General features: G+C 39.2%; 1 protein-coding gene across 6 annotated transcripts in view; it reads left to right on the top strand.

Moving 5' to 3' along the window:
* Window positions 1-23,492, top strand: part of SYNE3 (spectrin repeat containing nuclear envelope family member 3) — a 69,952-nt gene that overhangs the window by 14,868 nt on the left and 31,592 nt on the right. For all 6 annotated transcript variants that reach the window (XR_014883742.1, XR_014883741.1, XM_085225563.1 and 3 more), the window contains exons 2-16: window positions 4,297-4,454; window positions 6,929-7,101; window positions 7,555-7,864; window positions 12,398-12,559; window positions 13,466-13,810; window positions 14,954-15,090; window positions 17,042-17,189; window positions 17,938-18,120; window positions 18,380-18,523; window positions 19,006-19,140; window positions 20,198-20,359; window positions 21,048-21,211; window positions 21,520-21,637; window positions 21,817-21,972; window positions 22,513-22,662. Coding sequence is in view for 4 of the 6 variants with exons in the window: in XM_085225563.1 (XP_085081689.1) it covers window positions 4,311-4,454; window positions 6,929-7,101; window positions 7,555-7,864; window positions 12,398-12,559; window positions 13,466-13,810; window positions 14,954-15,090; window positions 17,042-17,189; window positions 17,938-18,120; window positions 18,380-18,523; window positions 19,006-19,140; window positions 20,198-20,359; window positions 21,048-21,211; window positions 21,520-21,637; window positions 21,817-21,972; window positions 22,513-22,662 (2,631 nt within the window). In the remaining 2 variants the exon portion in view is untranslated. The remainder of the gene's footprint in view (window positions 1-4,296; window positions 4,455-6,928; window positions 7,102-7,554; window positions 7,865-12,397; window positions 12,560-13,465; window positions 13,811-14,953; window positions 15,091-17,041; window positions 17,190-17,937; window positions 18,121-18,379; window positions 18,524-19,005; window positions 19,141-20,197; window positions 20,360-21,047; window positions 21,212-21,519; window positions 21,638-21,816; window positions 21,973-22,512; window positions 22,663-23,492) is intronic.

Genomic DNA, 23,492 nt, shown 5'->3' with positions numbered 1-23,492 from the left:
GTTTGAAGTATTTCAATAATTGAAAAACAGCCTCCCTCATTGTGAGTGATTTGAATTTCCTGCGGCATTTTTGTACTTTCCTTTTATTTTTCTAAGAACTTGGTTCTGGAAACTAGTCAAGTAGTACATGAATACCGGAAACCAAAACATACTGAAACTATGTAAGAGCCTGTGTTTTATAGGTGTCAGTTTGAAAAGAGTGTTTAAAGTTGGAGTGATTGCAAGAAATGTCTTAAGAAGTTTAAGGGAAGAAAAAAAAAAAAAAAAAGTCTGCGTGACTTGGCAGAGAGGAAAAAAGTACATTACGAAACATTGCAAAAATAATAGGATAATCCTACCAAAAAGACACTGCACTTGCAAAATAACTTCACAAGCTCCCAGTATTGCATTACAAATATTAAATTTCATGATACCCTAGTGAGAGCTATTAGATGCACTAGGGAGAATGCTGGAGTAGATACACTTAACTAGGAAGCGCTCAGAAATGCGGCCCCAGGAATGCTGGCTGAATTGCATGAGGGACTGAGCTGATCTGCATTGTGCTGTTGCCTTGGGATCCCTGAGCTGAGGCATCATGCCTTCTGCAGTGCGCTTCCAGAAGTGTTTTGGGACCAGCGGGGATGAATCAAAGTTAATGGAAAGCCCAGTGTTGTGGGAGATGTTCAGCTTAAAAGTCCTGGAGCTGATCTGTGCCTTGTATTTTCCTGCTCGTGAAATGTAGGCATACTTTTTATAACATCTGTGTGTGCTGCAGGAGTTGTCCTGGGCCAGTTATGCTTAGCACCTTGAATTATGCTTTGCCCTTATCTGCACTAAGTGACTGCATTATTTCACTTGGAGAAATAACATTGGGTTATGCTGAGTGTTCCATTATCTATGCCAGAATTTCTTATGGTTGGTTATTACCCTCATTTAGTAACATACGTATAGAGATGTTAAATGCTTTGTGCAGTATAAATATGCCTTCCACAGCATGAACTAATACATGATTCAAGTGGCATTAAAATGAAATGTTGTTTCAAATACCTACATGCTATTTGAAAATGTGTGATAAAAATAATTTGTTACAAACTGCTGAGAGGATTGCACCTTTGTTTAAGGGGAAGCCTTCCCCTGGCATAGAAGGTCCTAGTGCCCATGCCTGGGACAGGAACACTGTGGTGCAGGTGGCCCCAGCGGCCTGCTCCTGTTGCAGGTTGCAGTGCTGCTTCTGCACCACTCAACATCTCTGGCCTGCTTCAGGGGCTGTCATATCTGCTTTGTATTTTCTGTACTGATCAGAACCTTGTACTTCATCTCCAGTATTGCTCAGTCATTTAGTCCCAGTGATGCAGCAGGAATTGGGTAAATACTCTTGATCGTAATACTTATCCAGTCATCATTTATCCTAGCCTTAGGATTGCTTGCAAAAAACAAACAAACAAAAACAAACAAAAAAAAACAACAACGACAATAACAAAAAAAAAACCTGTATTACAGCTACTGCCAAATTTCAAGTAGTTTTGACAGCTACTCTTCCCAAGCAGGCAGAAAGTCAGAAAAACCCCAACCTGTGCCTTTAAGGCTTGTGGGGTCTTCCAAAATAGAAGACCCGAGGACTGTATTGCTAAGAGCTTTGCTGGGATCTGATTTCCCGGAAAGAGGGAGGACAGCCCCACCAGGCAGAGCCAGCTGCCACCTATTGCAGCTTGCAGCTCAGGAATCTGCTTGGGACTGGGTCAGAGTTCATATTACATTTAATCATTTTTATGATGCTAGACTGCATTAATTACTTAGAAAAAATCAGTAAATTATGCAGGCAGTTGGAATAACAAGGGGTTTCTTTTTCTTTGCAAACTGGTGATCTTAATATTGGAATATTTTCCATGCTTCCTGTTGGCTGCGTGCAGGGAATGCCTTTGTGTGAGATGAGGGACTCTGCCTCTAGTTTTAAGACAGAAAATCCTCACTCTCAGGGGACAGCAACGTGAGTATGAGTAGGGTTTCTCTATGAAAGATGGCAGTAGGTTTTCCTGTGTTTCTTAGCCCTATTTGACAGCCCTGTGCTTTTTTGTAAGAAGTGAGACTGAGATAACACAATGGTCTCTATGATCTAGTTCATAACTAGAGTTCTAAAGCCAATTTTAAATATGATGTGGATGTTACCAGGAATAGAAACTTCTCCTAGGAAATGAATGTCACTCCTCATCTGAGTCTATCCAGCAAATGTACCGTGAGTTTTCATTTCACAAGAGCTTAACTGGAATCGGCTTACACTCATGCATTCAGATACCATTTGCCCAGAAATGTAAGTATGCAATGTGCAAGGAGTTAGGGGACAGATTGTATGGCTACCAGTAATGTTAATGTGAAATGGAGCCCATCAGTCAGCTGCAGAGCTGTGTGCTCTCCTCCATGAGTTAGATTATTATAGCCAGGAAATGGCAGTTTTGCACCAGTTACTGAAGGACACAGTTACCTGAAAGTACTTTACTCCATGAACTGGCTTCATCCTTAGGATTCTTGTAATGCAAGTCGTTCTAGCTTTAATGATATAACCTACTGTACGTCTGGTAGCCACTCCATACCACATCACCTTTACTAAATCCACTACATCCTGTTCTATTCTTCAATTTCTTCAGGGTAAAGTCACTCTTCTTCAAAATAGCCCTCTAGTTCTGACAATTGCAGCTTTGAGTTTTACCTCTTCTGCCATCTCCCACTCCCTTCCATGCAAACGCAGCTCCTCGTGGCTGCACAATGAGGGTGGACCTATCTTTGAGGGCAGGATAGTTGCTGATCTGTAGATGCAGTTCTCTCTCTGGAATGGGGCTGTTGAGCATCAGGCCTGCTGAAGCCTGAGGAGCAACAATTTAGACTGTTTTTGTTGCATACACAAATGTCTTGTTTCTCCTGATCTGACATGGAACAAAATGCACCAGGAATAGAGGGAGGGACATCTGATATGGCATGAATCCTTGTGCATCACTGACAAGAGCACTGTCAGGATGGTGAGAAGCTTTCTGCCACTGGGGAGGCACAGGATGGCTCTCCCTTGTATAAAGATGAAGTTGCTGACAGTTAAAATGGTTACAAAACCCTCTTAATCCAGCTTCACCAAAAGCCATGTTCTGCCTCATGCACTGAGCAGCTTCACCCATGTGAATTGTCCCATGGAAATAGAGGGGTCTGCTACGGCATGGAATTCTGTGCAACAAACTCAGGCTCAATAATTAGACATCACCCTTTGTGCTGAGGAAATATTTCCATGATGAATAACAAAAGAGTAAGAATATTTGAATTTACAAGAAACATTAGCTGCTTGGCTGCCAGTAGCTGTAGGATGTGATCCAAAACCATTTAATGTCGGTGGCTTTCTGTTCACTTCAGTAGAGCTGATGTTCAGGGGCTTCATTATGATTAATCCTGATTAGTCAAGTTCAGCCTGTTGGCTGACAGAGGATGCCTCTCCTCTATTGCAGGGTCAATGTGTACCATCTGGGCAGCAGAGAGTCTGCAGCCCGACTAGAGAAGATGCAAGAACATAGAGCAAGCAGCCATCACATTCACTCTCTATGTGGGAAGGAGAATGAGAGAGGGAGGGAAAAATAAAAAGCTTGGTGTAGAACACAAGAGCCTGGTATGAAATAAAAGAAATATCAAAAGAAGGAATGTAGATGTGTGGATATTCCTATGTGATGTCTTCTAGTGCTTTGTCTGGGCAGCTGCTGGCCAGTTCCCACTGCATCAGTTTCTTCCAGACTCACTGCACGTGCCTTCAGACCTCTCCATGGTCTCAGCAGAACAAGTTAACTGAGGGCCTAAGCAATCTGATGCTGATCTCACCAGCTTTAAAGGGCTTATGGAACTCTAAGTTAAGCATATGCCAATTGTTGTGCAAGTCTGGTGTCACGTTTTGTACATGAGCTTGGAAGGCCACAAGGAGTGTTTTGTCCTGACTAGACTTTGGACAGAGACAGAATATGTTTGTGATTCATGTAGCCAGTCTGGAATATACCACAGACACCAGATTAATCTCATCTGAAAACTTTGAATTAAATCTGTTTATTGTGCTGGAGCCTCCCACTGCTCCCTACCTTCTTAAGTTTTCTGGCAGATTTTCATTTGGGAAAGCTGCAGTGCAGGTGTCTTCTCTGTGCTCTGCTGAATGCTATATGGGTGAAGTTTTTTGTATCATCATTAAGAAGGAAAGCCACAACATCATTATCCCCCCTATGCATACTCCTTTAAGTTTTCTTGAATGCATTCCTACTTAAGTTTTAATCTAAAAGCTTACTTTTCATCTTATCTTTTCAGTTTCTTTGAATGCAATGACTCAGCAGCTACAGGATGAATTTGACAGCAGCGTGGAGAATGCAGAAGCTTGGATGAAGGCCATCCAAGAGAGACTGAGCATCAATGACAACACCAAGGGACCACGATCTGCCCTAGAAGCCAGGCTGAGAGAGACAGAGGTAAAGGAAGAATGATGTGGTAGTTCAGAAGTGGTTGTCACTGCCAACAGTTGCACTTACTGCTGTGAGCTCTGGAGTTTTCTGTTAGGAAGCTACCAGCTACACATGGCTGCTGGAATATTGGTCCTGTGTGGATGGAATTGCCTCATTCTTGTTTCTAAGTTTTCTATCTGCAAAATTGTTACAGCCATTGTAGAAAAAGAGGAGAAAAATTTGACTACTGGCTTCCAAGATATTCTCATTGGTTTGGAAGATGAGCAGCAGGTTTGGCAGGTTAAAGTGTTTTCACACTCCTATGAGCATGCTCAAACCTGAAAAAGAGACTGAGTTGCACCTTGTAATTGCCAGATACTGATTTGCCAAAGTCCAGTATATTACACGAGAGAGTTGGACTTCAGTGTTCTGTCCCCTTGAGGATTCTAGCACTGACAAAGAAAGATTGCAAGTGTCCTAGTAATGGCTGGTCTAGAGTAATCCACTTGTCCTTTCCCGTAAGACATGTGATAAGAAGATTTACAGTTCCCCTTTCTAATCCATCTAATTAAAAGGTGAATGTTTTCATTTATTGTTGTTCTGACTTAATCTCTTGTATAACTCTCTCACAGAGATCCCATTGCAGATCGTGCTGCTGTCTTACTGTGATGTCGCATTCATTAACTTTGGTTTCATTAGATGTTATCTTGCTCTTATAATCTCAGAAAATGATATGCTTCTTTTTCTCCAACCTATACTATTCATGATTAGAGGGAGTGGTTATATTTCTGTGATGAACACTGAAACATTTTTATACTTGTATTACCATCAATTCTAACTAATCTGTTAAGTCAATCAAATGAATATTTTCCATTGTAATTTACCCAGTAAATTTACAGTATGTAGTTTTGTGTCTCCTGAAGTTTGGCCTGCCTCTTCTGAAAAAGGTTAACAGCTCTGAGAAAAAATTGCAGATTTACATGGAAAGCAAGGTGCTTTACATAATGGTGCAGCAATATCTTTTTTTCTTCCCTGGCTGCGACTGGCTTCTGGCCTGATATAAAGACTGTTTGTGGAGTGACTTGAATGTCAATCGTAAGAACCTAAAGTATTTCCTCACGGACTATGGATTTATTTCTGTCCTTATCTAATTTTCATCTTCTCTTTTTGTCTGTGGAACTAATAGATGCAGTCTCCAAAGACAGTCAGAAAGTCTTGAATAAGGAGTTGAATAACTTGAATAAGGCAAAGGGAGTGCAGCCATGGCAGAGATACAAGTTTTAGAGATCTGTAGTGATTTTATATAGCTGAACAGAAGTATGTTGAATTTTGTGGGCTTTGGAGATCTGTAACACACAAAATCATGATAGAGAGATCTTCATTTTAGACTTTAGAAATTCATTATTCTGAAGAGAAACAAGTGTCTCTCTGTTTGCTCCTTACCCACCTTCTGTTCCTTCATCCTGCCTTCTTTGTCAGACTTCTCCTCTCCTCATGGTGTGCTCACCACCTTATCTATTGGCTATTTTTAAATCCAGTCATAATTTTCAGTTTCTTTTTTCTGCATCTGGTTTGCAGGTTGTTTTTTTTTTTTTTTCATGCTTCCTTCCTGTGGTTTATTTTCTGTTAATTTATTGATTAAAATGTCAGCCAATGATAGCAATCATTTAAACAGATCTGAAGAAGTAGAATGCCTGTACAACCACTTGATTTTTTCAATTTTATTTTATTTTCTTGACACATATCCTGTGGGCCTAATATTTCTGTAAGTAGTTGCTAGTTTTAAACCTCTCCTTGTTTTCATTATAGAAGACTTTTCTTGCAACTAGAGAGGCTGCAGCAAGTCAGGAATTTGTGGAAAAACAGCAAGAAAAACCAATCTTATTAAATCAGAAATTTGGATAAAGTGATGCTGAAAGCTACATCCAAATCTGGATGTAGTTATTCTGTAATACTGTATAGAAATTGTGCTAATTTTCTGTCTTTGGGTAAAGAAAGAAAGTTTGCTTCGGATAACATAGCTTAACTGAGGTTGGCTTTCTGAGTAGTTCAAGATACATGTTTTTTCTAATTCATAACTTAGCAATTTAGGGTCAGAGCAAAATGTGGTAGCAGACAAAATTCCACTAATTAGTTTTTCTTGGCTTGTTTTCTGTGGCAGCTTTTATTTGTAATAGGAGATCTTTAAATATGTTTCATGACTTTGAAATTGAGATGTGGAGATGGCCTTTTTTTTTTTTTTTTTTAGCTAAGAAAATGTTTTTCAACCGCTATGTGGTTTTCAGTTCAATTCAACCCTGTAGAATGGTTAAAAATAAGATTTAATGATTAAAATGTTTAATGATAAAGAACAAAGTCTAGATGTTTAAGGGGAAGTTCTTATTTTCCTCTCAGGTGAAGCTTTGGAGCTTAAGGATTCCTGGAAAAAACTAAGATTAAATTTCATCAGTTATGCTTGCTTCTTTTTCAAGTTTTCATTCTCATTTAATCTTTTTTCGCAGAAAATACGTGATCTGGAACCAGAAGGTACGTTGAAAATGGACTTGATTCTCGCAAAGGCAGATGCTGCTCTTCACTGTATCAGTGAGGATAAGAAACACGAAGTACTGTCTAAGCTGAGACATATTAAAGCCTTGTGGGAAGAGACTGCCATTTACATTACTCACTGTCACAGGTAAGAAAAGCTCAACACTGCTCTTTTTTGTTGAAGTATTTGTCTCACTTAGTGATTTCATAAAGTATTTTCTGCCTGGCAGTATGGGAGATCTTAGGGAAGTGGAGTAAGACTGAGAGATGGTGGGACCTCATCTCACTCCCCCTTCATAGCCAGCCCATCTTATATAATTGTAGAGTCACTAAGGCTGGAAAAGACCATTGAGATCATCTAGTCCAACCAAGTCCATCTCATGGGCTTGAATGATGACTTTTGCTAGGCAAAGGTACCTTTTACAGAATATTTCCTCCTCAGAGTAGGCAGGACCTGAGACATGAAATGTGACTTTCTATCATCAGTGCAGTTTAAAAATGCTGAGCTTTGTCCTTTTCCTTGAATGCCTTTTGAGCTTGTCAGTCTGCACTGATCCCATCATTATTTCACCTAACTCATCTTTCTTGCTCTCCCCAACAGCCGTATTGAGTGGGTCTGGCTGCACTGGAGTGAGTACCTGAAAGCGCAAGATGAGTTTTATATATGGATTCACAACATGAGGGTGACCTTGGAGCCTGACATTGAGTTACAGCTTGGCTTAAAGGAGAAGCAGTGGCAGCTGAGCCATGCTCAGGTTCTGTTGAATGATGTCTTAAATCAGTCGGTCCTTCTGGAAACGCTGCTAGAGGAAGCTTCTTCCCTGTTCAACAGGATAGGTGACCCCAGTGTTGATGAGGATGCTCAGATGAAAATGAAGGCGGAATATGAAAGCATCAGGGAAGAAGCTCAGGTAATAATGGAAGGTGTTTAGATTTCATTAGCACACAGTATTGTTTACTCTTCGTGTTTCTTGAGTGATGGGGGTTCACTGGTAGGACTGCAAAAAGAAACAGAGCTGAGAGACCTCTGTTCTTTCAGCCAGCAGACTGTTTGCAAGTCTTTGTGTTTCAACCTGTTAATTGGGATGCTCTCACACTGTACTTTATAGTATGTTGTAAAGTGACTGCGAGCTATTTGATGTGATCTAGTGTGAATCATTTGTCATCTTTTGGTGCATAAGTGATCTTTGTTTAGTCAGGTGTAAAGTATCTATTCACATGGTCACGCTTGCACAGTAGTTGAAGGATGTCACATTAGTTCAGATCCAGAGCTGCAGAACTGGGAAACACTGAGATAAGTCAGGTGCAGCCCAACTCTGAAGTCCAGCTCATGCTTGCTGCTAATCTTCCAGTCTAGCCAGCTGTTAGATAGGCTCATATAAGACATTCTAGTTTATCTTTCAGTGCCAGTGATTTCCTTTGACCCTCCCTGCTTCCAGGTAAAGAAACTCAGGTAAAAATAAGATTGAACTTTGTGGCATGGCTAAGGGGCAGAGATTTGCATATGCAGAGAAGAATTCAGTTTCTTAGTAGCCCGTATCAGTAAAAATACACAAAGTATTCAAGAAGAGTACTCAAATATTCAAGATATATAGAGATACACACAGCATATAGAGCTTCTTAAAATCTAATATGTGTCTCATAGTGACTAATAAGAATTCTGTATGCTGGAATTACCTAATACAAATACAAACAATTTTCATTACACTGGCTCTGCTCTACTCTCTATCTCTGTCATAATGCTGTGCAGTGCTATCCCTCCCTGAGCGCTGCTGTAACAATAGCTAACTTCAGGTCACACTGAGAGAGCAACTTTGGGATGCTCATGCCACTACTATGCTTGCTCTGCAATTTCTTCTTCTGTTCAAAGAATTCAAAGCAAAACAACAAACAAAACAAACTCCACAAAACTACAAGAATAAACAGCTTTTGTGAACATGGCATTCAGATATTTTTTAGTAATAAGATAGTTAAAACTGGTAATGGTAAGTATCTTCAAAAACTAGAGAGAATTCAGAAACTACGTGCTGCAGAAATTGCAGAACTGTAGCACATAGGCTGTCGAACCACCAACCACCAGCAACTCAACGTTGATTGTTTATTCTTAAAGTTTCTCTTCACGATTAAGCAACTGGTTTTATAAATAATAATATTCCTTGGAATTTAAGTGTTCTGTATCTAGATTGCAATTTCAAAATTCTCATTCAGTCCCTTCTAACCAATGTTTATTTTTGGTTTTGAAGCAGGAGACAGTCATTAGACATTTTAAAAAGGCAGCTCTTTCAAACAAGTAATTTAAATAGTTGGGGTCTGGATGTGACCTCTCTGAGACTGGTGTTATGCGGTGTAATTTCTCTGGTTGAGCTGGATATGTGCTGGTGTAAATGAGATCAGGAAGTGTCTCATAGTACTTAAGTAAAATATGTCTTTACGTCTCCAGCCAACTGAGGTGCCAGGAAAGCTTTCCTTTGGACTTGCTACAAATACTACATTTCACAGAAAGATGAGGTGAGAGAATCCAGCTTAGAAATCTCTCTTTCAGGAGGTATGGAATAAAGAAGAGGGATTGAAAAGCCTTGGCTTTTGCAGTTGAAGTAAATGTGAAACTCATTAGGTAATGCAAAGGCTACAGGCACTGTAGGACTCATATTGGAAGGCACAATGGTAGTTAAAAAAACCCTTCTACCTCTTCCAATGGCAGAGAGGAATGAATGAAAGAGATGGAGGAGTTGCAGGAGGTTTGCTTTGGCCCCATGAGTGATAAGAGGCTAGACGAAATCTGAATTGCAGATGCCAGCTGAATGCCTGAGCTGCCTGCTGGGGTGGGTTCCTGGTGTTTGTAGATTGCACTTGTGTTGAAGAGCATTTTTAGAGACTGTGCAGTTGTCCATCTCTGTCAGAAGGGTAAACTCTTGGATGCAGATTCTGAAATGGTTGGGATTTTTTTTTTGTTTTTTTTTTTTGACATTGCTACTCTGGTATGGACAAACTTTTTTCCTTCCTTGTGGTACTAACATGTGCCCTTTTCATTTCCAAGTTTTAAAGAAATGTAAATTTCTGTTAATTACATCAGCAGGGGTATTTTTATATGTGGTGGTATTTCACAAATGCTTTCCCTCATCTGATAGCAAATAGCAGAGGCAAAATAGCAATATGCATATGTAATGGTTGTGTGTTAAAGCATAAATTATGAGTGGTGATGGTAAGAAAAGTTACGGTATATTGTATGTAGATATTTAATCAAATTTATCAAATCTGCCTGAGGACATTTATTTTAATCTGAGTTGTCTCTGTTAATTCAAGCCTAGATATTCATAAAGCCAACCCTCTTGTGCCAGGTCTGAAAGCACCAGGAGAGACTATGAGAGTTTTCTGCACTCTGTCTGAGATGCCACAGAGGGATTTAAAGCAGGAACTTTCTTGATGTGCTTTAAATTGCCTTCCAGATGAGGCTGATTTGCCTCTGCTGACTCTAAGAACTTTAGGGGAGAGCGTTTGCTGTGCCTCCATCTACGTCTGTGACTACCTAGAGCTGGGCAGATCCTGCCCAGACACATTTCTTCCTCTGCAGCCTGAACCAATTTTTCTTCTTTTAGGGCCACAACCTTGCTGAATCTATCTCCTCACATTAACCAAGTGCACATGGAGATGGAGTTTAACAATGTTCTGTTCCCTAAACAGCTACCTAGTAGAAGGAAGGGATACCGTTTTTCCCAACATTAAGAAAATGTCCCTGCCTAACCTCTTGGTGGGGGCACTCACGTTCTTGCTAGCCTTATGCTTGACAGCTATTGCAGTCAGTCTATGTACATGTAATCTTTCTCCTGACATAATGGATCAGGCAAAACTATTCAAGCTGCATGATGCTTTGTTTTGACTCAACAGACTATGCAAGGGTGGGTCATTTCTACTTCCTTTTAATATATTATCATAAAATCTTCGTGTTTAATAATAACTTTGCTTTGTTATTCTTGTTTGCTCCCTTTGGAGCTTCTGTAAGTGCAATAAATTAGCCTAATTTCTGGAATGAAATAAACTTGGAGTGATTGTTTTAGTTCAGTGCTTTGACCATTTACACCACTGTAAAGGTTGCATTCCCCAAATACCTAACTTGAGGTCAAAGTGCAAATTATTTTTAACCTTTGCAGATTTGAGAATCAAGGCAATGGGGCCTAGCAAATCAGTTAAGTGGTTTTTGTTGGATAAATCTTGGTTGGCCACAGAGGGCTCCAATCATACCTCTACTTTTGGTTTGCTCAACTGAGCAGAGATAAGAATATCAATGTGGAAAAGAGGCAGGCATGGTGCCACTGGAGGATGGTGGGTTTGTATTGCACCGCAGAGATAACCTGTCCCAAGGTGAAGGGCAAAGTCCCAGCTGCAGCACAAGGGAGATCCTAGGCTCACTCACACTCAAAACTCAAATTTGTTTTAGTTACACTCAAAAAACTTTTGTTTTAGTCAAACTCAATTTGTTTTAGTTACAGCACAGCCTTTAAAGGGTGCTGCATGCACTAAGAGCATGCCACAAGGGGCAGGTTTTTTTCCTAAGGTAACCATAGTGTAACTCAATTATTTCCATGCCAACTGGTGAAGAGCAAGAAAAAATCAGCCTGATTTGTAGGAAGTAGCATTTGTTTGGGTATTATATTAATGAAACAACAGAACAGAATTCCTCATGATTAACATCAGCAAGGACTAAACTTCGGATGACAAATAAGGATAGACTGAGCAGATATGATTTCATCTCAAGAGTGGTTCCAGACTGGATCTGCAGGGACCAATTCACCAAGTGCAGGCCCGCATAAGTACAGGGATTATTGTTTTCTGGATGCACAGAGAAAATCAAGCATGCATCACATAGATTTAAATTTGCTCCCAAGCTCTGAACTAGCACCAGAACATGCTTTGTGATCTGCAAATTGAAAAACTTTTCAGTTACATTATTTCTAGGGATACCTTGAAGATGACAGTTATTTTCTTTACCACCTGTTTAAATAATAAACATGGAAACAATATGTGCCTGTGGCACAGTTTCTTCTTTTTTTCATTTTATATCTAGGCAAAGTAAATCTGTTGTGTGCTCATCTTTATTTTTAACCTGCACGAGGATCTGTTCTGTTTGTCCTTTGAAGTCCAAACCAGAAATGGACTTCTGTCTCTTATCCTTTTCTAATGAGAGATTGAGAAATTTTGGAGAGGAGAGGCTAGGAATTTGCCTGATAGGACCCTACAGTTTGACTCTCTGGGCACTAAACTGCCCATTGAGACCCTGCAAAACAGGCACAAGTGCTTATGCAATCTTTTGTGCTGCTTCTTGTGGAAGCCAAGTGTTGTTGGGGCTCAAGGAAAGGGATTCTTTTTTGTACATTCTGGGTTATAGTATAAAGGAGAAAGAGCCAGATAAGCACAGTCCTTATTGCTTCTGATCTCTCCTGTTACAGAGCAGAGTGAAATTGCTTGAAAAGATAACTGAAGAACACAAGAAGTACAGTGCTAACATCAACCAGTTTCAATCGTGGCTGAATGGTGTGACGGAAAGATTAAACTGCTGCATTGGAGAAACAACCAAGTCTTCAGCGGAGGACAGACTAAAGGCACTGAAGGTCCTTAATTGATACAATTTTGGCAAAGAAACAGGATTATGTGTTTTCCATGCCTGTATGCATTTCTCAAACCACACAAGGGTGTGCTTGAGAAAAGAATTATACAAAGTAAGGTGATTGTTGTAATGTGGGTTATGGATAAAGAGTCATCACAGGTCTGAAAATCAGTAGCATACAAAGCTCTCTCAGTTTTACCAGGGTTGCAGGATAGCCTACTTTGAGTTTTATTTTTGATTGATTTTTGGTACTTTTTTCCCTTCTTAAAGCCTGATCTTCCGCCATTATGGGATTCTTTGAGCATCTTGCCCTTTTAAACTTTCTAAAGGAATGACATTTGATAAATATGATCCAAATAGAGCCTGCAGGCTCACAAGTATTGAGCACTTAGAATGAGTGATTAAAATATCAGTTTTAAACCACAGAATCATAGAATCACCAAGGTTGGAAAAGATATCTAAGATCATCCAATCCAACTGCCCACATATCACCAATATTTCCCACTAAACCATGTCCCGCAGTATGATATCTAAACATCTAAACTGTTTTTTAACAGTTTTTAATATTTTGGTACCGTGCCTTAAGCTGTTCAGCTTTAAATCTCATAGATCTGCTTATTGGTACTTTTCACTGCCTGAAGCTCCTGTTTTCTTCACCAGGGACCTCAGGTGATAAGCATTTCTTAAAATCAAGCCAATATTTTCAAAATCATAGCACTTAATGTTATACAGAAGGCTGTCAAATGACTCTGGCTTCTGGGCATTTGAAAAAAAGCGTATCAAACTTGAAGTAAGAAGTGAAAAAGAATGTATGTACAACTAGGAGAGGTGGTCATCTTTTCTGTCTGCTTTCACCTTTTCCCCAGTTTCCCATTCCCACAACTAATATTTATGTAACTTCTTTCTGCAGGAAATTGCCAAAAATATTAGGAACGGTGCAAAGAAATTGAAGCACCTTGAAAATCAATGCGCAGATGTGATTCAAAATACCTCCCCACTGGGAGCTGAGAGATTGAAGGATGAACTCGATGAGCTGAGAAAAGCCTTGGAGAAGTTGAAACTGCTGAGCAATGAGGAGGAACAGAGATTGCTCAAGATTCAACAGTCAGAAAGTGCCTACAAGTCCCAAGCCAGACAGTTAGAAGCAGATATCCAGGAATTCAGAAAAGGTCTACAGAAACTAGAAAATGATTTGGACACTGGGGAAAGGGAAAAGACTGAAGATGAGTTTGTAGCTCAGTGGAGAAAATGCAATGTAAGTTGTTATCCTTCAGATGCCTGAAAAAAAAAAAAAAAAAAAAAAAAAAAGAGCTAAGTGTAGTCATAGATTGAACACACATAGACATATTTAGCAGATGCTTGGCCCATTGTTTAAAGGTGAAAAGGAAAGAGTAGTAGTCATGTATATGAAACAGAAATGTAAATAGCAACAATGAAGTCAACTATTCTAACCTTATCTTGTTCTTCACAGTAAGGAGGTGGCTAGAGGATTATTTGGAATTTGTCTTAGGTTCAGAGGAACCATATTCAGAAAGAGAACAGTACAGAGCAAACAACATAATTTTCTGCACTTATGATGGAGCAGGAAAAACAATGTTTTAGTGTATGTACAAACATATATTCATCTACATACAATTGCCTTCATAGAAAAACACACACTTTGAGAGTATTTTGTAAGACCATATCTACATTATAGCCTTCCTCTCCTACCATCAAACATGTACTTGTACTTACAGAAGAATTCCTAAATTTGTAATAATCAGTATTTACAGTAAAATCAATCTGCTGGAAAGTTTTTCACACATAAAGTAGGTAAGAGTCTTTACCACTCATTTCCTCCTGAGTGCTGTTTTTGCATTTATTATCGTTGTTCAAAATACTTTTCATTGCTATTTGTATGTTTGGAACTCAGCAAGACTAGCTGGCAAAATTATGTGCAAAAAAATCCACAAAATACAGACTGATTCAATCGTGTAACATCAGAATGGTTTTTGCTTGTTTTGTTACCTTACATCAGCACAGAATTAATATTCTGTACATAGGTGTTTCAGAAGATTTGTTCCTGCATACAAAAGTGGTTAAGACATGAATCTTATTATACACTGCAATCACTGAACTGAAACTGGGACTAGCTGTGATTCACTCAGTTCAAACTGTAAACCCCACAGATCAGATGCAGAGGGTAGGCAGTGCGAGAAGAGCAGAGAGCACCTGCATGAAGAGAACAGTTCCTGAGAATATATTCTACATTATCAAAGTCCATATTTAGCCAGGAAAAAAGGCATCAGAAAGGGGACTTGGAGTTAACAGTGTGAATACCTTGAGATGGCTTTACCACATCATTTCATGTGCCAGACGCTACATATGGTGTGACCTGTTTGTTCTTTTTATGATTAAGGCAACAAGAGCAGTTCTGGCTGCAGAAGAGTCGAAGGTTGAGAGGCTGAAGGCTCAGCTAAAGGAACTGCTGCGGTTTTCCCAGGATGTGCAGCCACACGCTGATAGTGTCATCTCTGCAATACGGGAATATCAAAGGTAGTGGGAAGTCTATAACGGGGCTGGGGTGGGGTGGAAATATCTTAGACTTTGAAGGGATTGATAGACACCTAAGAAAAAAGCAATATGCCATTTGATTCTAGGTGGCAGGTAGAAAAAAGTTTTTTCTTTTATGACATCCACCTCCACAATTCAATAAACCTGTGATGTTAGCTGTTTGCTAGGAGTTGTAGGCTGCTGGCCATTTTCATGAGGTAATCATGCATCATTAATGTTGTGCATGGTTTTAAGAAAATTAGATTGTTGGCAGCTAATTTGATTTTCTTAGCCTTGTATAATAATAATTTATGTACTTTTTTTGCTTTTCATGACAGCAACTAGAAAATCAGGGCAGGAGCCGTAGTAGTAAATGGTTCGGAAGAATTATGCCCCTTCCTTATTGAGTCTGCTGTGATGACTCATCAGCCTTAGCAATTACTTGGCAGAGCTTATTCCCCTCTCCTGACTGCATGCATGCATGATTCCTGTTTTCAACTTGCCTTAGTTTGGAAACTCTGAGAGTTTAGCCTCTCCCTAGACTTCAGTGTTTCCGTTTCCAGGCTGTCTGGAATCAGGAAGTAAAGGAGCTGGCAGCAAATTTTGCAAATTAGAAGAAAGGATCATTTTTTAGAGGAAAAAGAAAGGTCAGTTCTTTTTATTATATCCAAGCTTACTTTTCTCTATCCAGCGCACAATATGCTGCCCAACTGGGAGGGTTATGGGTCATTTTAGAAAAGGATTTCAGTTTAAAAACTAGCAAGTAGACGGTGTTGAAAGAGAAGCAGAGAAAGCAGGAGAACTTGCCTCTGAGCAGAAAATGGCAGCTGCTCTTTCGCCAGCTTCTCCCCAGAGTTTCTTTGCAAAGTTTGGCAGTGTCACGCTGAGCCTGGCAGGGGCAGCAGAGCAAATGGCAAAGGACATGTGCTGTCAGTATTTTACATTTGTGGAGCTGCAAACTTGTCTTTGCTTAGCCATGCAATGTCGCAGTGAATCAGGTAAGATTATTCCTGCTGCTTTTATAGAAAGACAGAACTAATCATGTTTACCTTGGAAGTCTGTGGCACTGCTCTTGCCTGTTTATCCTGTGAATTTTCAGGAGGCCGTTTCCATACGAATACACAATTCGGGCTACACTGCCATATCAAAAAGGATTCAGCTAACTGGGAAGTCAGGAAAGCTCAGAAAGACAAGAGGCAGCTGCTTGGGGCGTGTCACTGCTGGGCCTTGTTTCTCAGCTGCGTTTTGGATAAGCCTTTAGAATAGACGCCTGGATACTTAATGAATGTGTGCTGATCTATATTTATGTAGATATACACTCACATAGTTATGTGCATAAATATACATAAATGATTGTTTTTCAGAATCATACACGCACACACGCGTATATATAAACGTATATAAATACAAGAAATTCAGCAAATGTAATTTGGCAAAAATTTTAAAAAATCTAGATCTGAGGAGAAAAAAATTTTTTTTTCCTTTCTTTTATAGGTAACTTAGTGTGATCAAGTATGCTTTTTTTTTTTTTTTTTAAATGTAAAGTACTACAGATAACCATGATTAAATTCTATATACCCTTGGCTTGTTTTTCCTAAAACGCAATGAGACTGCTCTGATAATACTGTTTGTAAATCATGCTGGTGACAGCAGCCAAGAAAAAATGACACAGGAGAGGAAATGGCTGCCTGCTAAAAACAGAGTAGCTCCTGATACATGGTTGCACAAGAGAAAAATGTGTCTTAGGGCGCCTAAACAAACTTTTGTCTGACATCTCTGACAGACAGAACAGCTGTGAGTAGGCAAGACCAGGCTCTGACAGTAAAAGACTGAGGCTTTTGTGTTGGCTGTAGTTTACACACTAGTATTGCGTTAATTCATGGCCTGATGAATAGGATATTTGGAGTTGGTTTTCCTTGTAATTCTTTTCTCAACTGCCTCTTTATCCTTGCAGTGTTAAAGGAAAGACATCTAAAATGAGCACTGATGCAGAAACTCAACTGAGCAAACTTTTCCAAAATCCCCTGGAAAGTTTTGAACAATGGAAGCTAACTGTCCAGATGCTTCTGGAGACTCCAGATCCAGCGTTGGATCAGATTGAGGTAGCAAACCTATTACTAAGCTCAGAAACTGATACTTGGTTTGCATTTGCCCAAGCAACACCAGTAACTGACTGCATACAGCTGCCAAAAGCAAGAGCTGGAAGGCCCTTTCCAGTATGATATGAAACTCCATTGCATGGAGTTCAACTCTATCTGTAGCAGAACATCTTATTTTATGCCCTTCCTTTGTTTAACTGGAGTTGTCAACTGAATAGTTTGAAGACCTATATGCCTTTAACAATGGTGATAATGCTGTTTATTTTTGGCTCAAATTCCCTTTGATGGAAATTCTATAGATTCTGTTAATAAGACTGTAGAAATATAGTTGTGGGGTGATTTCTACATGTGTCCAGGAAGGCATTTGTTAGTTTGTCACCCCTTTAATCTCCAGAATAAATGTGTCTGTGAACAGGGATGGAGTTTGTCCTTGGGATGAGCATTCAAGCTGTCCTTTCTGTTGGTTGTTTAGGCCTCTGCACAGACAACTCTTTCCATAGTACAGCTTTCCTCTATTTCTGTTCACAAAATGGATGCAGCCTTGATGCTTCTAACATTGTCAGGAAGACTTTTCCTTTAACTGGGCACTGTCCAGGTACCTTTTGTTACTCCTTGTCAGCCCAGCATGCTGTTCTTACCTGAGTTTGTCATACTGCTTTGGTCGTGTGACTTGTGTGAGAATAATACAATTATGTGATTATTATTATTACTTGGTTATGATTTTACAAGAAGAATATTTCTTTTCCTTTAGGCTGCTCTAGCTGAAAGTTCACAGTTCAAAGAAAAGCTGATGACATTACAGCTGAAGAAAGATTTGCTAACCAATATTCTTGGAGAGGAAAAAGCAAAATCCTTCCTGGAAGACGTAGCCGAAGCTTCAAAGGAGAGAGAAATTCTACACAAAAATCTACTGCAAAGAAAAAGCAAACTCCAGGTGAGCTTCAAAGCCCATATACAGACTTTTACTGTCATCTTTGTTACAGGTTATCTTTTTCTAAGCCAGTTTCACAGAATCAAATTTAGCATTAACCAGTTGTGCCCAATTTGTTTTCCTAGGCTGATCAAATACACATATAAACTTACGTCTTATTGTGTGGTGTGGCTCTTAGTATTTGCTCTGAGTACTGGATAGACTAAAGATAAGGCCAAGGGAGTATATGTTGAATGTGTTTTTTTTTTCTTTCCCTACCTAGAATTTGATACTGCAGTATAAGGACTTTGATGCTGCTTTTGCACCTTTGCAGAAGAAATTATTTGCCATCAAAGCCAAACTAGACTTGGAGAATGAACCACAGCCTAACCTTTTGGGTAAAAAGACACAACTCCAGAGACTCCAGGTACTTTACAGTAATGCTTGACCATTCAGCAAAGGGTTCAATATGCATTAAAGCCTGCTTAAGTCATGCAGTGAACCTAGATAGCTGGGAAAAAGGGAGAGAAGAGCAAAACAGGAAGAGAGAGAGGATATGACTCTTTCTTATGGCCGTGGTGAATTGGGGTGATTCAGATATGCTAAGCCATTTCACTGTTGGTGCAAAGATGTCAGTATTTACCTGGTTGTATTGTGTCTCCTCTGGCAGCTTCTCAGCAGCTTCTTTTCTTTGTTATCAACTACTGACATGTAAGAACATCCCACCATTGCTTTCAGAACCATTCACTTCTAGACATCGAGCAATTAATATTCTTAATGACAGTGATTGTTCTTTTTTTTTTTTAATAATGCCCTCACATTCTCAACTGGAAATGCCTTTAGCAAAAGTCTTGTAAAGGGCCATGCCCTTTGACACTACCCATACGCATTCTGTTTTTTCCACTGCAGATGATCCAAGATGACTTGGCAGAGCTTGCAATTCAAATGGAAGAGGTAGAGAAGCTTGTTCAGTCAAATGCAACACATAGACATGAAATGAATCAACTTATGTCTGACATTCAGGCCCTGAAGAGATCACTGGAGGTAACATAAGAGTTCTTAGTTGCCTGAGGAGTTACCAGTTACTATTGTTTAAAAGTAAAGTAACATAATTTTCTGAGCATGTGAGATTATATGCTATGAATGACAGATATTTTCATTTCAGGTGAAGAAGGTACTGAATTAAGGGGTTGGACACCATGATTTCTAGAGGTCCTTCCAACCCCTACAGTTCTGTGATTCTGTGATTCTTATAACTTTGGTAGCTCTTCCAGGATTCTCTGGTTATCTGTAGTATGCTATCCTTTTGAGATGGGTGTCCCTCCACACAGATTGTTGGTTTTTGTTTGTTTGTTTGTTTGCTTATTTGTTTTTAGCTGTATGAATTATTTATGGAGTGGACCTGTTACTTCTGAGAAAAAGACTTCATAGTTACATGATTACACAGTACCTTAGACTTGTTCACAGATTCCTGGACTGTGCAGTAGTACCAAACTGTTTGTTCTTGTATAGCTTTGTGATTCTAGTTAACAAGAGAAAAGTGTTGCAATTTTATAAGTATTAGTTTTGACCTGAGACTTTCTCTAGCTTGTAAACATAGCTATAAAATGACCTTCCAAAACAGACTCAGAGGAAAAGCTTATAAAATGATCTTAGTTTTGGAGGTCACCATGAGGTTAGTGTAATAAAATGTCACTCTAATAGACTCTGTGGAATTCTAGTTTCAATCTCAATAATCTCATCACTGAACTGGAAATTTGCAAATAAATAAAATTGTCACACTGACTTCTGATTCAGAGAGTATAGGATGTCTTTAGTATTTACAGGGGTGTGAAAAAATCATGCCCTTTTCTTGTTTCAGCTGAAAGAGAAGGTAACTATTCTCATGCTTAATGCCCCCCCATGTGGTTAAATTCAGGCCTGCAAGAGTCTGTAGGTGTCTTCTATGCCATGAATGCTAAAAGATAAAGCATTTTGTATCTCATTAGCAGCTACATTTTTATTTTCTACCCATGAGATTTTGTGTCAGTAGTCACAGTGTAAGATTCAGTAATTAAAGTGCTTATCTGTGTTTGCTTGCTGACATTTTTATCATTTGTAGATTATGATACAGCAGTCTGAAGAGCATGTTCAGAAGCACTGGGCATTTAATGACAAACTGTCTGACCTCCAGCAGTGGATCACTGCAACCACTGAGAAGATTGGCTCCTACCAGGGTGCTGATGTAATGCAGAGCAATGAGAGCAGGGTGGCAAACCTTGAGGTGAGAATAACGTCTTAGTGCAGTATGTTAATTATTCACTTTGCAGCACTTAAACCTTCAGAGTAAGGGTTTTATAGCAAGGGGCTCCAGATTGAGGAGAATGGTAAGGGTTTGTTCCTTCTGAGACAACTTTTGTTTGCTGCTGTCTTCCTGCTTTGCCCCATGCTGTGGTATATGGAACTAGGTAAAAAACAACAGTGAGAAAAGAGCTAAAAACTGTTGAAATGGGAAAGTGTTATCAAACCACAAGTTTTAAAATGATAAACTATCTTTATTCATGCATACATACAAGCACATTGAACATTACCCTGTTAGTTAACCTTATGCTGTATTTGAAGTAAGCTCTATCACAGCTTCTGGCTTTTTCCTATGCAGCAGATTGCTAGATTCACTCTGGTAGGTTATTTCAGCTGGCAGCTTTTGCTTTCATATGGGAAACCAAGGTATCTCTCAGGAATGCCACAGAAGAGATGCACCGGCAGCTTAGGGCCTTTAAGTTTTGCCATCTACTCTTTGATATATGTTGGCTCTTTGCAAGAATCCACAGCATATTTTTTTTCTCGCTAGGTATTTTCTAGCTAGTGCCAACAGAAGCAGCATAGCCTGGACTGAACATGGCCTTCAGTCTGACATAGCCTCTGCTTTACCCAGGATACCTAGAAGTAACTGTAAGGACTGTACGTTTCAGAGATGGCTAGCTGAGTTTCCAGATAAGGAGATCCAGCTGCACCTTGTGGAAGCTCATGGCCAGCTGGTCATGGAGAATTCTTCCCCAGAAGAGACTGCCCATGTTCAGGCAGAGCTGGATCAGCTGAAGGAGTCTTGGAGATCACTGAAAGAAATGGCAACTGGGTAAGTGTTTTTCGATACTCACTCTAGCCAGTAATGGAAAAAAAAGAAAAAACAAAAACAAGCAAACAATAAAACCCCGCTTCAATGAAAATATTAGAAATATTAGAACTAGAGAACAGTGCTGCTTTGAAGAACTGTCTTGAATTTTTTTTTTTATTTTAGTTAAAAAGACATTGGAATTAATAATAATAGTAATAAGTGACAGTAGTGCTATTTCACTAGAGGTGTCCCACATAGTCTTGATCAAAATGTGGACATCTCACCATCAGGTGTCTCACTGTACTGATGTCTGATTTTGTGTTTTACAGTCTTCTCAAAAGGTGGCAGTTAAACAGACCAATGGCTGATAAGAAGAATATAATATCTGTGGATAGCAGACACAAGTCTGGACCAGTCTTCCATTCTTTAGATCTCAACCATAAGCAGGTGAGAGAGGAACTTTGAGTCTGCCTTTATCATCAGCTTCACAAGAACAATTTTATTGGCTTCATTTGATACTATGAGTTATATGCTTGAAGGTAAAGATCTTGCAGTCAGGCCTTCAGAAGAAATATCTGATTTAACAGTAACAGCTTGTTATTTGTTGCTGTTGTCCTGTAATCTAGGAGAAGACAGCAGAAGGGCAAAGAGCAAGCAGCCACCTTAAGCTCCTGCTTGACTTTGAAGACTGGTTACAAGGAGAAAACACCAAACTCTCCAAAATTCTTGCTGTGAATTTGTCTTCCACAGAGGAAATCAAGACACGCCACAAAGAACTGGAGGTTAGTTTTCCAGAGGTGAAGAAAGAGACAAAGATTGCAATAAGTGCAGATTCTTTCAGAATCAAAAAACAAAAGCAAAAAAACCTCTTATATCCTCTGTGTTAGGAGACTCCAGAGCTAAAGAGGAACTAGTAAGCTTAGGAAATTAGGACGAGTATTTCACTTCTACCAAGAAAGATCTGCCAGAGCCGGAGTGGTAGAAGTGAAAGGAGAAGCATGGCCTGTAGGTGCTGGACAGTTGCAGCATACTATATCAAATATATTTGTTAAGGTGATTAAAATATCTACTTGCTATTTGGAATCACTGTTTTGGTTTTATTTTAATGCCATAACAATGGATGCTGTAAGAAGTGAAGCAAACAAAAATATCCGAAGCTACAGGGATTCTACAGACAAGTGGACCATTTCAGGCCAAAAGAGCAACTAACTCTGAATATCCAATAGTTTTATTGAATACAACTGTTCATTTAAATGGTAGCTTTTAAAAAAAATGAAACCCTTCTGAATTCCGAGTTGCTAGTGACTTTGCTTTGGCTGCAGGAGCTGCAGGCTCATGTGCCTGATGGTCAGCGTCGCTTTGAGGACCTTCTTCGTTTTCATCCTGTCATTGGAAATTCTGAAGATCTGGAAGACCTGCGTTACCGTTGGATGCTTTACAAATCTAAACTGAAAGAATCCATGAGTTCGCCGGTAGGTGACAGCACTCAATTTGCAGTTGCTGATCTCTGCCAATGCTCTTTTAGGTTGCTTCAAACTGCTAGTCTCAATTCAGCAATACGTTTATATGTGCTTAATTGAAGCCTCCCTTAGTAAACAAAATTAAAGACAGCAAATGAAACTATATCTTTATGAATATAAGCACAAACCTCCTTGTATTAAAATAAAAGATATGTGCTATTTTTTCCCTTCATAAACAACGTTCAGAGTATTTCTCTGCAGGGTATTTTAATATGTGAACCAAATGAGTAAAGAATTTATCTAATGATATACTAAGGATGGCAGAATTCACCTCCATGTACAAAATATTCCAGGCCATGCTAAAGATATTTCTGTGTTCTTAGCATAAACTTCTGTAATTATTAATTAAAATTTTTCAAATGCTTATGTTAACTGTTCAAGATACCTTAACCGTAGGACTAGACTCTTCAGTCTGTTTTCAGTTATGCACTTGGCACTTTCTATATAGAATTAAGGAATCAGAAGTTGAGCACCTAAAGTTTGAAGCCCTAGAAAATTTTCTGCTTTAGGAAGCCTTCAAAATCAAAGCTTACTTAAAATACAAATTCTTCAAAGAGTTCAGAAGGTAAGCATAACCTCTGCTAATAAAGAGCATATTTTTAAGTTTTGTTTTCCACTGATTGTAATAATGTTTTGATTATCAAAACCTTGTGTAAGCATAAATGTAGTCAATAGGTGTCAGTAAAATCAAGGCTATTGCTAAAATTCTTCATCTGATTCAAATAGCTGAGAGCCTGAAAACATTTTACATTTCTGTCTGATGTGTGTTAAAAAGCTCATTA

Source organism: Meleagris gallopavo, chromosome 5 (genome assembly GCF_905368555.1).
Source record: "Meleagris gallopavo chromosome 5, MGAL_WU_HG_1.1, whole genome shotgun sequence".
In the NCBI taxonomy this organism is placed as follows: Eukaryota; Metazoa; Chordata; class Aves; order Galliformes; family Phasianidae; genus Meleagris; species Meleagris gallopavo.
The sequence above is the reverse complement of the archived record's forward strand: the minus strand, read 5'-3'. Positions and strand labels throughout refer to the sequence as shown.